Source organism: Cibotium barometz, chromosome 63 (genome assembly GCF_041138505.1).
Source record: "Cibotium barometz isolate CiBa-2024 chromosome 63, ASM4113850v1, whole genome shotgun sequence".
NCBI classification, from domain to species: domain Eukaryota; kingdom Viridiplantae; phylum Streptophyta; class Polypodiopsida; order Cyatheales; family Cibotiaceae; genus Cibotium; species Cibotium barometz.
In genome coordinates this window covers 19,686,784-19,704,919 of record NC_141108.1, presented here as the reverse complement: position 1 = coordinate 19,704,919, position 18,136 = coordinate 19,686,784, and the positions used below count along the sequence as shown (strand labels likewise).

At 41.3% G+C, this 18,136-nt stretch overlaps 1 protein-coding gene across 2 annotated transcripts; it reads right to left on the bottom strand.

The window, feature by feature from the left end:
- Positions 1–14,242: 14,242 nt before the first annotated feature.
- On the bottom strand, positions 14,243–17,794 carry LOC147603807 (putative galactinol--sucrose galactosyltransferase 5). Of its 2 annotated transcripts, none has more exons than XM_086795863.1 (4): positions 16,268–17,794; positions 15,921–16,098; positions 15,291–15,652; positions 14,243–15,021 (listed from the first exon to the last, which is right to left on the bottom strand). In XM_086795863.1, the coding sequence occupies exons 1-4, from the start codon at positions 17,624–17,626 to the stop codon at positions 14,434–14,436; spliced, it is 2,487 nt and encodes an 828-aa protein (XP_086651989.1). In that variant the 5' UTR covers positions 17,627–17,794; the 3' UTR covers positions 14,243–14,433. The 2 variants fall into 2 exon arrangements, with proteins under 2 accessions (XP_086651989.1, XP_086651988.1); XM_086795862.1 differs by having other exon boundaries at positions 15,291–15,670; positions 16,268–17,788.
- Positions 17,795–18,136: the final 342 nt, after the last annotated feature.

The following is an 18,136-nucleotide window of genomic DNA, read 5'->3' as shown; positions in this document are numbered from 1 at the left end:
CCACCATCCTCACTATTGCCTCATCTCATCGGCCACCCCTCCACCTTTGTCAACCACCACCCCTCCACCTTTGTCAGCCGCCGCCACCCAAACTCCCCTCCCCCCAATCCTTGGAAGAAGGAGAAATTTCCCCACCACCACCACCACGAGAGAGCAGGAGGAGATCGACCCTTCACTGAACCCCCTCAATTGGCATGATCCACTCAATCCCACTGAGTTTGAGCACGCTATATGAATCTTGCTCTCGGTCGACAACTCCAAGAGGCTTCTATCACTAGGGTAATCGACTGCATGGACCTCCACGTGTCCTGCGACCTTACCTTGATGCCATGCATTGGAAGCATGAGGACCCCCATGTCAACTTAGTGGCTACCACATGCCCTGTACCGCTGCTCGCCCCATCACGTTCGAACTCATGGGCAAGAAGCCGGCCTGGCAGCGTCACTTCCTCATCAAACCATACATACGGGACCAATACTACAAGGTGTCGGGGGACAGCTCCGAATCAACCTCGAATATCTACCGATCCTGCTGCTAGGTGTGGAATCTCTTTCATGAGGAGCAAGCCAAGAACCCCAAACTCCTTTACAACTTCCCATGGTTCGCTCCTTCGATGCCACATAATCCATGCATAGAAGAATCAATGCTCAAGTGCCTCCATGACTTCATCACAATAGATACGAGCAGGTGCTAGATCCCGATGTGGTCACCACAATTTGGTTCTTCCATCTTATCATCACTATGTTGGAGACCTTCCTAGATTGGAGCCATTACCATGAAGGCAGTCAAGGCTTGGCCTTTGACATCAACAAAGGCCCAACATTGAAGCAAATTTTTGTCTAGTACGAGTGCATCTAGTGGATGCATGCGTGGCACCTCCAAACTTTTGAAGATATGATGGAGACAACCTTGTGGACGAGTCTTCCATTGAGCCCCCCCACATCCTACCTCACGACATAACTTTGTCCACACGTACTCAATCTATGACCATTAGATCCTTTGCTAGCTCCGAGGGGACAAACTTGAATTAGGGAGGGGGGTATGTTAACCACTCTCGTTAATATCATTTCAAGTGTGGTTACGCTTCTAATAAGCTACCATTTTGTAATAATCGTGCTAAGCACTTAATGATAAAAGATATATGGGGGATGACCGAGCTTATGGCTTGTGTGTAATGCTGGTCATAGTGAGCTAGATGTATAGAGCTAGGAAGCCAATTTTGGGCCCCTAATTGTTGTAAATGGACGGTCGACCATTGTAAAAAGTGAGCTCATGTATATAAATGATTTTATGGAATATGAAAAGGAACAATCCCATTTGTCTCAATTGAGTCTTAATCTCTCTCTCTCTCTCTCTGTCTCTCTCTCTCTTGTACTTATGGTTGCATGCTTGTGTTTGTGAATGTTTGCTTGCTTGCTTGTTGTGTATGCATGAAGTGGATGGTGTTAGTCTAGCTTCTCTTCTGTTCTCCCTTCTCTTGTTTTCCTCTCAAGATCCCTCTTGCATGCACATTGGCATTGAGTGCAGGTAGAGCTTTCCATAGCTACCTCCTTCTTTTCTCATTACCTAGCTTTTGGATCTCCACTTGGGTGACACAAGTGGTGGTGGAGTGAGCCCTTAGCAGCCTCACATTGGGGAGCTAACCCTCATTAGGGTTGGCTAAATGCAAGTTTCCGAATCGACCCTTGCATGGCATTATTCTCTTCTTCTCTCCCTCTCTTGTGCAAGGTAGTATGTTATGGTTAACACCCTTGAGACCCATGGAGATCACTTTTGGCTATCCACCTTGACCATGTAGAAGCACCCAAGCTTGGCTGTCCAACTTCCTTCTTTCTATTTATAAGTGGAACTCAAGTAGCTAAGGAAAAGTGATCCACATGGCGCCGAGCATCAACATTATCCCAACCATTCAGCACAACATTAAATTGCTTGAAAAATGCAACGTTGACATTAGGAAACCTTTGGACATATCTTTGGGCCCTTTGCTAATGACCTTCATTAGCAATGGACCAATAGGAAGAGAGGAGTGTGCACATTTGGTCTCCTCCAAAAGTAGGGGGAAACTAGGCTTGTGTAAGATTCTTCCCCAGCCTCTCAGGATGTCCAGTATCTTTCCCTATAGTCAAATCCCTCTTCAGAAATATCAAAGATCTTGTTCGCCCTGTTTTGGCCTAGAGAGAGAAAATATTCTAGAGAGAGGTTATTCAGATTTTGAATATTTTTGGATAGAACAATTTCTCACCTTATTAAAATAAGTTCCTCTAAAATAGAAGTTCAAAAAGATTTCCAAAAGGTGCATTAGAAATCAAGTATAATCTGTTCAAGAGGCATTATCCTAAGGGTCAAGATTTTTTTCAAAATTTTAAATGAAGGTTCCTATGGGCCAATAAGATCAATCCATGTGTGGTGAGGAGATAAATCCAATTTGTGAAAGAAATTACCCAAAAATGAGTAAATGCTCACATAGGGGGAGCACAAACGAGAGAATTTCAGGTGCAATGTAGTGCATTCCAGTGTCCTTTTGATTCTTACGAGCACGTACCACTTTGTGTACTGGTTTCTGTTACGAGCGGTGGATGAGGAAGAAGGGTGCATGGATATCCTTACAAGCTCAAGAGGAGGTTGTAGAGCCTATATATCTCTCTATAGGCCTACATAATGTGGGGGTAAAGATTGTCCAAGCAAGTAAGCATTGGAGCCTTTTGAATGTCCGTGATCACCTATGCATTTTGGGATTTAAGGGAATCAATAATGCTTGCTTCAATGTGCAGGGTAGGAAGGTAAGGATTGTTTGACATTTAAACCTCTGTATTTGCTCAACCCTTTCTGGAGTCACTTACTGTGTTTGTTGTTTGGATAGATTGGAAGAATGATGGAAGAAAACACCAAGGTGTGCTTGGATTGGGGGATGGATGATGTCACCTTGGCTCAAAGAATCTAAGCTATGAGTATCCACCACTGGAACAATTTGAAATATCCCTCCACTTAAGTTTTGTATAAAAAAATATTTTTTTGAGATACTTCGGTATTTAAAATATGTTGTCTAGTTTCTTGAAGAGGTGGTTTCGTCTTTTAAAAAATCAACATTTTTTTTGGTCCTGTGTGAAATGGCCACTATCTTGTACAAATAATAATTTGAAGGCCTTATGTGTCATTTTTCACTCTCATTCTCAACAACACAAGGCACCTCCACACTCAAGCTTCAAAGCATATGGCTTCCTACGAGTGCTTCATGGACTTCCTCCATGAGAGTGAGTTTCCAAAGGCCACACACTTGCACGTAATGTTCACTCGTGAGATCGATTGGATCTCCACACTCTGCCGCCTTCATGAAGAATTATTTGTGGACACGCTATCTTACATGGACACACACATCAAGCCACACTTTCTCTTTGGCCACCAATGACAGATTGTGGGTGCCCTTCCAATCTCCTAGAGTACATCAACCACAAACGAAAGGCCTTTCCAAAAGCGGCTCAGAAGATTTGAAGCAATGGCTATGAAATCTGGACACTTCCTAGAGCTTGACAAGAAGCAAGTACGCAAGCTCAACAGAGGTACCATTGGCCATCACTTCCTATCATAGCTGGCCTGCTTTGTTTTCTTCCTTTCAGAAGGAGAGCAGGAAGAGGAGGTCAATGCCACAACTGCGCCTTGGCGAATTCATCCACACGACAAGGAAGAGCCTCAGAGTGCAGCGCACACAGGTGTAAATGAAAGCCTGATCATCGCAAAATAGTTTCAAGGAGGTGCACTGGGGCTCATAAGAAAATCCATGCCACTTTGAGGCCAGTGGAAGTGGCACAGCAATTGAAGATGAAGATGACTCTGCCCCCCTTCCTGAGATAGAGATTGACTCTCTATCTCTGGTTGTGGTAGGGGGAGCTTTTCATGTTTTTGGATGACATTGAAAATTCATGTGGCCTCCGCATGGATGAGTGCTTGAGCATGCTCAAGGTGAAGGAGGAGTTCCCATTGGAAGACTCTAACACATGTAACATGGAGGAGAACCTCCTCCCACTCACAGACTCGGTGGAGGAGATGGTGGTGATTGCTTTGGAGCAGCCAAGAATGCAAAGCAGACAAATGTCACTGAGGAGGAGTTCCAAGCGGTGCAACAAAGTGTATCCCATGTAATTATGCCTTGGACACCAACTCCAACACATAATATCGACGAGTCCAAGTCGAGGTCCAAGTCCAACATTGACTTGGAGTGAAAAGCTGATGTAGACGAAGATGATAAGCAAGAGAGGGTGCTAGAGATGGACAATTATGCTATACGGGATATGGGAACGTGATCTACTACAGGACCATATCCGGCTCTTGCCCACTACATCAGAGACCTCCCACCCAATGACTTTGTGATTATTCACAAATAATTCACATTGGATGATGCCAGCTTCCTCCTTTTTGCATTAAAGACCTTCTCAAAGCAACTTTGCATGGCCACTATTGGTCGGTCAGTCAGTTTTGTAATCCTAGTTAAAAAGTCTTAGTCATGACCACTTTTGGGAGTGGCTATAGAGGCAAGGTGCTTGCCCAATTAGGAATTGCCAAGTCGCTTGTTTGGCCATGACTCACCTCAAGAAATTGCCATTGTTGGCGAGCTCCCCATAGCTAAGAAGCGACGAACCTTACTTGTAAAGAGTATTTCCAAATCCCACATGTAAATTTTTATATCAATACAATGCAAAAGATGCTTTTAAGTACATATGTTTGATTTGTAATGTGAAAATATTACCAATTAATTTTAGTTGGTTTTCAAGTGAAATAAACGTGTTTTCCCTTGACGAGATGGCTAGAAATAAATGTTCAAATTTTAGGAAAAAACTATAAAAATTTTAGGAGGGCCAGAGGGATGCGAAAATGGTTTGGTACGAGGCCCCCGTACAAAGCATTTTTGCATCCCTCTGGCCATCACGATTTTGATAGCTTTACGCCCTCATTTAGAATGAGAATAACTTCTTTAGCCCGTGATTAATCATATAAAATGGTGGACATTCAGCAATATATATTTTCTTTATTTTGGAAAAAGTGGCCAAAGACATCTCTGGTTTGGTAATCAGTGAGCATGCAAAAAGATATTGAGAACCAAATAAAGATGTACTGCAATCTACAAGAGCAATGCCATGTCTTTTGATCTCTAATTTACCTTAATTTTACAAAGAAAATCAAAGAATTATATGCATTTGGATTTTGAAGTTTTAAAAGTAATCATGTCTTACATTTACATCATATCCCTTCCCTTGCATTCTTCACTTTCAGAAAAGATCACTTAAGGAGACCAACTTCATAATGTATTGTGAGTTGTCACAATAGAGCATCTCAATTCCATGATATTTAAATAAGGGATTTCAAACCTCCTTTGAAAATGGTGATATTTAAATAAGGGATTTTAAACCTCCTTTAGTTGGTTTTCAAATGAAATAATGGCTAGAAATAAACGTTCAAATTTTAGGAAAAAAACTACAAAAAAATTTAAGAGGGCCAAAGGGATGTAAAAATGGCCTATATACGAGGTCCCTGTACATAGCATTTTCGCACCCCTCTAGCCATCACGATTTTGATAGCTTTACACCCTCCACTAGAATGAGAATAACTTATTTAGTCCCTAATTAATCACATAAAATGGTGAACATTAAAAAACTACATTGAACAATATGCATGCATTCTGATTTTGAAGATTTAAAATCAATCATGTCTCGTATTTACATCATCTTCTTTCCCTTGCATTCTTCACTTTGGGAAAAGACCACTTAAGCAGACCAACTTCATGATGTATTGGGTTGTCAATAGAGCATCTTAATTCCATGATATTTAAACGAGGGATTCCAAACCTCCTTTGAAAATAGTGGTAAAGGCGATACCTTGAATTAGCACACTCAACACATGCTGGAAGAGGAAATCACAATTTTGATAGCTTTACGCCCTTCACTAGAATTAGAATAACTTCTTTCTTGCTTATTTATTTTAAGATTTTTTATGTATGCATAGCTTGGCTCCATATCTATCCATCTCAAGTGATGTATAATGGAAATTTTACAAATTTCCATCCTAATGGCAATTTTGATCTACGTCCAATTTTAAGGGATTTGAGTTTTAATATTGATAAAAACCTTCAAATTTTAGGAAAAAAACTACAAAAAATTTTACGGGGACCAGAGGGGTGTGAAAATCGAGGTCCTCGTACACAGCATTTTTGCACCCCTCTAGCCATCATGATTTTCCTACTCTTAACCCCATTTGAGCCACCCCATGCCCTTTGCGATGAGAGTTTATCTTAAATTGATACATCTTATTCGAAAAACCATGTGGGCCCAGAAGGGTGCAGAAATGGCCATTGCACACAGCTTGAAGGAGCCTTTTTTGCACCCTTCTGGCCCTTTATTGAAATGTGATGGAAGATATATTACACGATTAAATCAAATAGACAATAGGAAGATAGATTGCACATTCGACAATTTCAAGACGTACACATCGACAATTGAAAGATATTATACACATCGAAAATTCATTAATATAAAAAATTGAGATACATCATTAAACACTCCTCATTTTTCGTTGCCCTTTTCTCCGCGAATACGGCGGGCCAATTGCTTATCCTTTATCATTATGGTGACCCACTTTGCATGGATGGTGCACAAGTTGGTGTCCTCAAATAGATTAACAAGATATGCTTCAACGGCTTCCTACAAGGCCTCAAGGGTAACCAACTGCATCCGACATTCCATCTTGTATTCCCATAAATTTCTTTGCAAGTTCGTGAGAAAGGTGCCCTCCGGATGAGAAGCTTTACAGACTTTTGGTAGTGTCATATCTCCTGGAAAGCCCTGTACCCTTAGTGTCTCCTACGGGGGCTGGGCCACGACTCACGTGTAAGATGATCTATAGGACGTGGTTGTAGAGTGAGCAAGATGATCTATAGGACATGGTTGTAGCCAGCAAGGCCTATAATAGGTCGACTTCCTTTTGTTTCTTTTTGGGGCCGATGCTTCTTCCTCTTGCTCCCCTTGCTGCTCTTGCTATTGCTGTTGCTCCTGTTGCTTCTCTTACTCCCCTTGTTGCTCTTGTTGTTACATGGTGACGTGTGGCAAGGTCTTTGTCCCTACGGCTAGGTGGTTGGGAATCTCCATGTGTGCCCATATAGGCTCCCCCCACCGCAGTTGGTGTTGGTGTCTGTTGCGTTGCTATCTTATGTGCCGTAATCCACCAACTTTACCAGTTTGCTTGGCCGAGAGGAGCTGGGCTTGCTCTGTTATTTTTTTTTGAGATTGCGGTTGTAACGCTCCAAATTTTTGTTTGCATTGTCCTTCAATCGGCGGGTGTGTCGTTCTTCGGTCATCTTCTTCACTATTTGTTTTATACGCGCCATGGTGTGATGAGGAGAGCTGAGGGTAAGGATGGGAAGACTCTCACTGGTAAGGAATGGGAAAAAAATAGAGGCCGACCTTTATTTATATAAGAAAATGTCATCATTGCAATAACCCTAAAAAACTCTAATTTTAAGAGGTCACTCATGTGTGAAAACAAATCGTATGCATGCTAAATGCATGGGGCATCATTCGAATAAGCGTTCACTACTAGAGACTATTGATAAAATTGAGAAAATATTTTATTGGTTCGGAAGGGTGCGAAATTAGCCCTTTCTGGTCCAAATTGCACACAGTGAATTTTCACACCCTTCTGGGACACTTATCACAAAGCATCAAAACACACGAATATGTGGAATACAAAGCATGTCATATTTCAAAAATCAACATCTTGAGACTTCTTCAAGTATTACAAAGCAACGTAAATCTTTGGGATACAATTAAAGTCATCAAAAAAACTATATTTGAAGGTATTACAAATCTTCCTCGTGCTACCAATCAAACCTAGCAAGGAAAGTATATCAATCTAATGAAATGGATAGTGACGCATGACTTCACGGTCCTTGAAACCGAGGGGGACTCTAAAAATGGTAATAAAATTTGCACCATAGACTGCCGGTGCTCTCTGCAATGTTCCTAGAAAACCGTAATGCCCTCGTGCGGTCCGCTTGTGGTATGGAGGGGTCATTATGTGGCCTCCCGCTCATCATCATAGAAAATCGAGCCCTACTAATGCTATATGCAAAAACAAAATTATCGATCTGGGTGGCAAGGTTGTGTAAATCCCTGACTTCTAGCTCTTGGGCTGAGAGGGCATCCTCATTAGGTTGGATGGGGACCTCGATAGAGAATAAGTATTGTGTGAGTTCGGAAGCAGTGATTTTGCCCATGAGGAGTTGAGTGCTTGTGTGCTCTCAAAGTGCTTGTACAAAATGGTGCTCATTTATAGTGGCCAATGTAATCATTACACAAAACCTTAGTTTTTTTAGAAATGTCAAGCACCAGAAAAATGGGTTTTTAAACATGAAAGATAACATGATTATATATTAGGAAAAAAAGAACCATTTACATTCTCAATTATAACACCTAATTACATTCAATAGATAATATCCCCATAGATCACCTACACATCAACCCTAGGCCTTATTCAAGTCTATAGGGACCCATACTTTACCAACTCTCCTATGTGTAACCCTCCATGCCGCATGACATGCAAGTCTTGTCCCTGCCCTCCACCTTGCTGTTTTTTGACCCTTACTTTTCATTTTGGCAATTTGGGCCAATTTGGAAATTTGAGCCCTCTCCCTGGAAAGGTTTCTTCCAAAGGTATAAACGGAAGAACCAATCAATTTTGAGATAGTTTGATCAAGTCCTGCCCCCTCCATGTCTTGTGTTCTTGAAATAAACTCCCCTTGCATGATAATGACTTTTCTCGATTCCTTGGGTGCTCCACATGTCAAGTGAGCTGCCGTAGGCATTCATGAAATATGCACCATGAGCATACAAGATGTGCTGCAGATACCAAACAAAACCACCATTCAGGAAAAGTACATTAGAAGAAGAAATTTGATTTGCAAAGCCTTTAAAAGCGTTATATTACCATGTAATGCATAATATTCAATTCACCCCATGTGCGGACCATGGCTTCAATGAAGCTTTGCAACTCTACTTGATATTGTTTGTGGTTTTCGTCTGTTGTGCTGCTTTGACTCATCAACTGCACTACCTTATTGAAATTTGCCCACACTTGCTCACGCAAAACAATAACGTTTGCATCCAAGCAGTCTGAAGTAGTACAAGTACAAAGGTCTTTCCATAGCTCCCATCTCTTTGTATAGGAACATTTTCACCTTCCTCGACATGTTGCCTATATGCATTTCTCTAAGCCTTGTCCCATTTGTTGATTGGCTTTTGGAAAAACCTTCTCGCCTTGCCTCCACTAATTGAAACCTTTTGAGAAACCATATGTGAAACTCCAGAGGTCTTTTGGTTAACTCGTATCTCCACATTGCCCCCATGGCAACCAATGTCATTTAAAATCTTCTCCACTCTAGCAATCGTCTCATCCTATCAAGTTTTATGAGGAGGCATAGTGAACGCATAGTCTATGTGACACTTTAAGAGGAGGCAGTTAAAGATACACATGAAATTATGCAAAGTACAAAAGTGAACATTCCTAAGAGGGAAAAGAATTATGGGGTTCCAGCTATTATCCCTTAAGTCCCTATTTGGAGGAGCCAACATAGGTGATGAAAGGACACCACTGTCCCACTCTCCCTTGTAATTTCATGTTTCCTCACATTCCTCTTCACCATTGGCCATCCCCTTGCGTTTCTTCTTGGTTTTTTTGTTTCAATCCATGCATGCACCAAGGGCATGGGTGAGCTGTATTTGCACCTTGAGTGCAACCCAGCATACACTTTATTATCTTCATATCCTTGCCAAGATGCTAATCAACGTCAAAGCTCCCTAAACCATCAACATCCAACTTTTTACCCCCTATTTGTGACTTTATCACATCACTAACCCAAGGCAACCTCTCAAAGACCCATGATAGCACCTAGTGTGTCTCCTTTGGGAATCTCAAATGCTTCTAATAACCACCATATATCTTTCTCTGATTGAACATTGAACGATAGTTTAGTGTGTGAAATATTATCATTCCCTTGCTCTTAAAAATCAACCATGCTCTCTCCCTCATCATCCGGCCCTCTCTGCAACAGTGGTACACAGATGGAGACTTAAAGGCTGCTGCCATAGCGTGGTTCATGAGTGTGACATTCATTCGCTTTAGCCTTCTTCCCTTCACAATCTGGCACTCGTCCAACTTCAACATGAAGGAGACCTTAGAACCTATAAACACGAAAATCAAACAAAATGTTAAGTCATTCCCTGTAAATGAGTACAGACCTAATGCGTACAAGGTTACGAAACCTACTTACATCCAGAAGGGAGCCCATAGAACAATATCATTGCCTTTTATAGCTTTCACATTTCAACAAAAATGTTGTTGAACTCACTAAATTTGAATGAAACATTACCATCTGCGCAATCTTCTTCTTTCCCCATGCTGCAATGGAAAGTGTATCGTTGATGTGGTAGTAATCCCCAACCCTACATTTTACATCTTCATTGCTCACTCCCTTTGCTAGAGGAACCCTCTTTGGTGGTGGAAAAAGGTTGTGTGTGATACCTTTCTTTACGAAGGGTGTCTGCTAGCAATTGATGAAGAGCTTTGTAGCCCTTCGTGCTAATGTCATTGTATGAATTAACAACATCAACACTGCTGATACTTTGGGAAACCTCTTGTATGATTTCATTGGAAATAGCCATACATATCTTCTTGCAATGGGGATCCCTAATCATTTTAAGCACATGCTCCCTCATTGTGTGAAAGAGAGTAAGAGCTCATTATTATAATCCCCAATTTAATCAGAACCTGTGGCATCTCGAAGGAATACTCTAAAAACTAGCAAAATTACATTAACATTACACAAGTGCACACATGATTTACATTGGCATTTTGGATTGGAAGTGCTAGAGAATAAGAAAGAGGAGCCATACCGTGCTGAATTCTCCACTTATTACGAGTGTGCCCCCAAAGGCAAGTGTTTCGATGTGGTTGAGTGGCCTCTTATGCTCCCTAGCTCCAATAGGAGTGCTTTTCATGTGGGAGATGGTCTGTGTAAGCTTTTCCACACACATTGGTCTCTCTTGATTTACACCCTCAAGCTCCTTGATTTTCGCTTGAGCCTGAAGTAGGCCTTGGTGTACACACTAGCAAGGTTAACTTGGAGTGTATGCAACTATGATGACAAGTAGAAGACTCTACCAGTGTCAATTCTTGCCAATCTCTTGTAGTAGCCGAGCATCCCATTCTCACCATCTCCCACATACTGAATAAATGAGGGAAATTCTTTGAAAGTGGGTGGATAATGCGCTCTTGGGTCAGTTGGGTGTGGTATAGATGCCCCATCAACCCATAGATCCACATTAGTGTGACCCCCTTGTCTACGTATGTTCCTCTCCTTTTCTGTGAGACGAACCTTACCTGAAGTTGCATACTCTTTCAACACCCGCACATAAAAATCCACCTTGCGTCAATTCAATGGTACATTAGTGTTAGTGATTTCACGTAATGCCATGCTTAGAAGGAGTTGATAGTGGAAAAGAAGAGGGAGGCCCTAAGATCACAGTAGAGAGAGAGAGAGAGAGAGAGAGAGAGAGAGAGAGAGAGAGAGTTTGTAGGCCATTAGCTCACAGTAGAGAGAGAAAGGGAGAGTTAAGAGTAGATGAGAGGATTGTAGAGAGAGAGATAGAGTGAGATTGTGCAGGCCAAGCTCACAGTAGAGAGACGAGTAGAGAGAGAGAGAGAGAGAGAGAGAGAGAGAGAGAGAGAGAGAGAGAGAGAGAGAGAGAGAGAGAGAGAGAGAGAGAAAGAGAGTTAGTTCAATTTTGGGGGGAAAAAGAGATTGAAATTAATTTTTTGATATGTATATGGGTTTGGGATAACTTTTAAAGCAAAAAAGTTCAAAAATGAGAGGAAAAAATCGCTATTTTTGGCCCCTCCCTTAGTTTGCGAGATTGATGATGTGGAAAGTGAAAAGAGATCTCTAATTTGGTTGATTTGGTGGGAAAGTGGAGGCCTTAATTGAAGGAGAAAAAGGTGGAGGATTTCAATGATGAGATAGAGTGGGCTTTAGGGGGAAATCAAGGTTAAAAATTGAATGTTTTACATATATATGGGTCTGGGGTCAGTTTCAAAAAGTATAAAACTTACAAAATGGGAAAAAAAAATAATCCATTTTGGGCCCCCCTTAGTTACGAGCTTGCTATAAAGAGAAGAGGAGAGAGAAGGATAGCATTAGACCCTATTTTTGTAGGGGATTTATGGGCTAGAAAGCTTAAATTATAGGCTCCACGTAGCCATCTTGATTGACCTTGTCTCCTTAAGAAAGCACAAAATTAGCCTTAATTCCTAAAAATTAGGAATCCTTACAAGGCCCAAAAGATGTCCAAAGGTCTCCTAATGAACTCTGGATTCTTGATATTTGCATGGCGAACCTCTATATTTATTTGATGTTAGAACTTCAACACCGCCTCACAGGAAACTTTGGCTTTGGATTCCCCACAATGCCATTTTTGAAAGAGAAATTGTCGGCTCAAATTGCTTACTTCAATAGTGTCCAAAAACCAATCACATGTATGTCTTTAAAACTAGTGAGAGAAACAACATTATGAGAAATTTGCAACTGCCATCGATTCCTCCAAACCCAATTATGAGGACCTTCACCTTCAACGAGCTTCTCTTGAAGCCATGGCAATGGCGGAGAGAGAGAACATAATCAATAGAGCACAAAGACTAATAAAATTTCCCTAATCATATCATCTGTTATGGATTTCCTACTCCAGCCACCAAATCAGAATCCAAAAACAGGATGTTCTTGTTCATGGCTTACTCATCAAATCCATACAAATAGATATGATTACCAAGGTTAATTTACAAAAACCACTTCTAACCTTGAGGGGTGGTTTTCTTGATTTGCATAGGTGGTTTTCTTCATGAAGGTGGCATCTTCCCCTAACCCTTGATTCCATTCTTGATCCTACGGAAGAGAAAATCCACCAAAGTCTCCAATCCTTTGCCTCAAGGTATCTACTCCTTTGTTTCTCTTTAACTATTGGTTAAACCCCTTTTAGTTTGTCCTCTCTTTTTTATAATTTGTTCTCCTTATGGTGAGCTTGACATGCTTTTTCTCAATTGAATAAATTAAATCAAAGTTTATAAAGGAGTACGCATACTTTAAATTCTTGAATTGCTTCAAGAATATGTTTTTAATTCAAAAATATTGAAGAGATGCCCCTTGTACTTGCCAAAGCTTTGATACCAGTGAAACAAGAATCTTTCTCCAAGTACAAATTTAAACCATATACTCTCAATAACTTAATTATATTGAATAGAGAAAAATAATATAAGCATAGAGGAGATGAACGTGAACTCTTGAATGAAAAACTACTTCACCACACAAGACACAACCATTGGTGCAATCTCCTCCTCGACATGTGTGGCTCCTCCTCCTCCCACATGCGTTATTTATGTCCGATTCATATTTTTAGCCCTTTGGAGCCAATAATAGCACCTTTTCCACTTTTGAGCTTTTGGTTTGCATATAAATAACCTTGTCTAAAGTTTTTAAGGTTTACACATGACAAAACCTTTGGCCAATGATAAATACTAATGGGGGCATATTATACATAACTACTTGTGCACATAAAATAATATTGTGCACATTCGCACATAAAATAATATGTAAAACACTAGGTAACCAGTATTTAATGCGGGGTCACCCATGATACCAATTCACTAGGATGACACACGAGCATCCGAGCGTCCCCGTACAACTAAAGGGTGGACATTATGTAACATTTTTCCCAACCAAGTTTAACATCACGTATGAATGTGTGTGTGTGTGTGTGTGTGTGTGTGTGTGTGAGAGAGAGAGAGAGAGAGAGAGAGAGAGAGAGAGAGAGAGAGAGAGTCCCTATGCTCTCAAAATGGTGAATTATTCAAACTAAACAAATTCTTAAGCTCTTTGGTGTCTTTAGCTTTGAAAACTAAATCACACAAAACAAGTAGAGAAAGTTGTAAAAGGCATTATAAATACTAAAAGTAGCTAACACTTAAGACTTGAGCTTTGGCATAATTGTATGAATTTCCTAATTAGATGAGTTTTGGGATATGCATTGCTATTAACTATTTGTCATAAAACTCCAAACTAAATTTTATGAAAAGACAATTTATACAAGTTTATAAATCCAAGTGAAAAGCTTGTAATTTGCAAGAAAGCATCAAGCAAGAGAGCACCCATGAATGAGATTGAAGAACTATTGAAATTACAATGAGGTGTGGAGGCCCCTCAAGCTCTATATATATGTACATTTTAGATGCTAGCTAATAAGCCTAATAAGTTATGGAATTCTTTGAAGAAGTAAGAGTTGTAAATACAATATATATATTGACAATGGTAGAGCAATTTGTAGGGAGGGGTACCGTGCAATGGGGCTAAATGACGCCAAATTGAAAGGTCAAAGTACACGTGCCGTGAGGGGGGATCCAAGGAATGTCAACTAGGATATGACCATTAGAGGCCAAGAAGCTAAAGAGAGTAGGATGAGCCTCAAGATTAACAAGAATGGGGGTTGCAGATGCATAACCGATGAAAGTACCACTGCCACGTAGATCCACCTGAACGTGAGTACCATTCTCAACACAAGTCACATGTTGCACAGCACCACCTGTATTCAACATGTTGAGCAAGCCAAGAGCAGCAAACTGAACGTTCGACACCCTCGTAATTATTAGTGGCACAATTGTGTAGAGGTCAAACTCGAGAGGATGAAGCTCCACATGGAGGCATGCATGGATACCTTTCAGTATTGCTACGTGACTAGAGCTATGACAATAAACTGCAAAGGCGCTATATTGGGCGTCGATAAGCAGCTCATCCGCCTCATTCCACATGACATCGCCTGCTCTTACAACGCTCTCACATGCCTGATCATGCCATTCTTCCGACGCTGCACACATTTGTCTTTCTTCTTTGCTCCAACCACCTCCTTGACAATTGAAGACTCCAACTACACCTCCACACTAGTGCAATTAACAGATCAATGATCGTTACTACGTTTCATCCCAGCTCGGGTGTATAGAGAGAGAGAGAGAGAGAGAGTGCGTGCATGGCCCTTAGAAAACCAAGTATACTATTGAATCAATTAAAAAAGTTAACCCCACCCCACACCCCAAAAAAAGAAAGAAAGATAAGCCAACAGCTGCAGGGCTTGTTTGTCACCCACCCTGCATCAAATATAAATACATTCTTAAAAATATAATTTAGAAAAAGAAGTACTATTTTCTTTTACCTTATTGAGGTTCCATATTTTCAAGACTGTTTCTTCGTCTTGTAAAGGATCATGGAATAGACAGTCCAGGGTGGGCATAGCAAAGCTGCTACAACGCAGAATGGTCCCGTCCGCAAGGACCAATTTCCTTAGAAGCTCCAAGTCATGCTCTCCAGGCATGTCACTTACGTAGATAGGGCCACCCGAGATGGCACGTGCGGCTGCATGAAAGGTAGCGGTCACGTGCTTGGATTTGAACATGCCCCAGTCTGGATGGATGAACTGCCCCATCCAAAGGCTGTTGTAAGCACATTGCACTAAATGAACCCCTTGTCGCCATGTCCATGGGTCTCCATTTGCATCATCACACACAAAATTGTCTCCTACATTCAGTAAATAATCTAAATCAAGATCAATTAGTAGCTTGGCAGTTCAAGGAATTCTTTACTTATGCTTTGTGTGATTAAAATGCTCAAAGCCTAAATATAAGTACACCACTCTTAAAGGCTCTTAAGAACATACTATATAAGAAGGCCATGGGGACTCTAGCTGTATAACTATTGATTTTGTAAACTAATCATGTTGTAGATATACAAGTGCATTTGCGCATTGATTACAAGCAGTACAAGGCCACGGTTTGTTGGTTCTTACCCACTCGACCAAGTGCAATCTGATCCGTCCCAAGGAGCATGAAGTCATTGCAATGTTCCATGCTAGCTAGAACTCTGTTTCCTCCAAAATTCTTTCTCATAGATGAGCTCACAGCGTCATAGTAAGCCTTGGCCAACTGTAGTCGCCCACCATACTTTTCACCCAACATCTCCAACACCTACCATAAAACCGCACATACTATGAAAAGATAAGATTTTATAAATGTAATTAATGAATTTCATCCTTGAAAATGTCTAGTGGATCACTCCAGCATATGAATGTTCAGCCTTGAAAAATGTTTACCTTAAAGTAAATTAATTAATGTATGTGCAAGATTATATACTTACATTTAATGCATCTAGCTTCACTCCGGTAATACCACTCTTTTCCAGGTAAGCATGGAACCGGTCATAGAATCTATGAGCACGCTGCGGTGGCACGAGCCCTATGGTGTTGGTGACAAGCTTGTCAAGGGTTGGATCTTGCATTGTACTCGACACTCCAAGGGCCAACTCGGCCTCCACAAGCTTTGCATTGCATGAGTCAGGAACCCCCGGGAGAACCCCACCCCAATAGCCACTCACAGCATGCCACGCGTACACATCCTCCAAAAGCTCAAACTCACTCTTCAAATCAAGAATGAAAGCACCCATCCCATGTGTCTCATCGGCCACGTCATCTTCAACTTCGTAATAGTTGTAATGTGCATGCTTAATCTCATCACGATTACTGCAATTGTGCCTTTTAGAGGGTGTAATTAGAGTGCCTGCTGCATAATCTCTGAATTTGCTATTCTCATGAAAGCTCGTTAGCCGGCACCACGTTTCATTACCTTCATTGATTTGCTTTGTAGAATCTTGTGATGGGTCATCTTCATAATAATCATATCCAATTGATTGCCAACCATCATCAAGTATCAAAAACTTTGGGGGGGCATCCCCTTCTACAAGGCTCTTCACGCCAGCCCACACACGTGCCGGGTTTACAGTCGAGTGGATTGCATCCCAAGTACACCACCCAAATCTATCAATTATGGCAGGGGGGGTCTTTTCATCCAAATGTCTAAAGGTTCCTAGGTGCGCTCTAATGGCTTTTACTGCATCTTTAACAAGTAAGAAAGGGTCATGGCCAGCATGCAAATAAACACAGCTTTTAAAACAAGACTTACAAACTGAGCTACACCCACTCTCCACACACAAATCAACATGATCATCTTTGCCGGCTTGGAGGGAGGCTCTAAATGGGCCTTCATAAATGGGTAATATTAACACGTAAGGGTACCCTATACACCCATCTGCTGCAGCTTTGCTTTTAGTATCAAGCAAAAGCATTTGAGTTTCGGTTTCTAGGTCGGAGCCTCTATCTCCTACCCATTGAGTTGTCCACCATAGCTTAAATCTAAATAAACTGGTGAAACGGATGCCTTTGAGCTTTCCTACGGAGACTACATGGCGGCTTGCTTCATGACAAGTGGTGAAACCTAAGAAAACACCGTTGGACTTGAGTGTCAAACTGCCGGTAAGTGGACTCCGGAGAGGGACAGACGTATAAGGGGAGAGGTGGACATTGTGTGGAACGTGCGACAAAAACGGCCGCCCGTTGAAACGGAGCCTTCCGTCGGAAATCTCAAAACCTCGCTGCAGTACGTCAATAAATTGCTCGGTGTCGTCGTCGGAATCCACATGCACAGAGATAGCCGGAGCCATAGGGTTTAAATAAACGTTAAACAAGTGATGGGGTGGCTAACTAGTGCGCGTAAAGCAGCTAGTCGATATGCTCTGTAATAAGGTGGAGTGCAAGCTACTAACAGAGTAAATTATGCTAATTGCTCTACTAATTAATTAAGCGGAGTAACGTAGGAGAAGCTGCCACTTGATCAGCAAAAGCCAGAAGGTTGGGATTTTATAGAAGAGCTTGAGTGTCTTCTCTTCAATCTCTTATGCACCCGTGTGTAGTGTGTGTGCAGCAATGGCGGATGCATGCGAGCTGTCCCAATCTCCTAGGAGTTTGATCCATTGAACCAAACTTATCTCGACGAGCAAAGGTGTCTTTGAAGATATTAACAGAATCCAGAACCTTTATTTATTAAGAGCTATCTTTCATTTCCATTTCTCCCGTAGTACATACCATTCCGATATCTTGGAAGTTGAACATTTTGAAGTTTGAGCAAATGCGTGTTTGTCTTCTTTGCTGATTTCGAAGAATACCACCCGTAT

What these genes read in the sequence shown, in the direction of transcription:
- LOC147603807 (XM_086795862.1), bottom strand. Translation starts at nt 17,626, where the DNA reads ATGGCTCCGGCTATCTCTGTGCATGTGGATTCCGACGACGACACCGAG. An exon ending in TGAAGCTAGATGCATTAAAT is followed by an intron (nt 16,099 to 16,267) that starts GTAAGTATATAA and finishes GTTTTATGGTAG; the next exon opens with GTGTTGGAGATGTTGGGTGA. An exon ending in AAATATGGAACCTCAATAAG is followed by an intron (nt 15,022 to 15,290) that starts GTAAAAGAAAAT and finishes TAATTGCACTAG; the next exon opens with TGTGGAGGTGTAGTTGGAGT.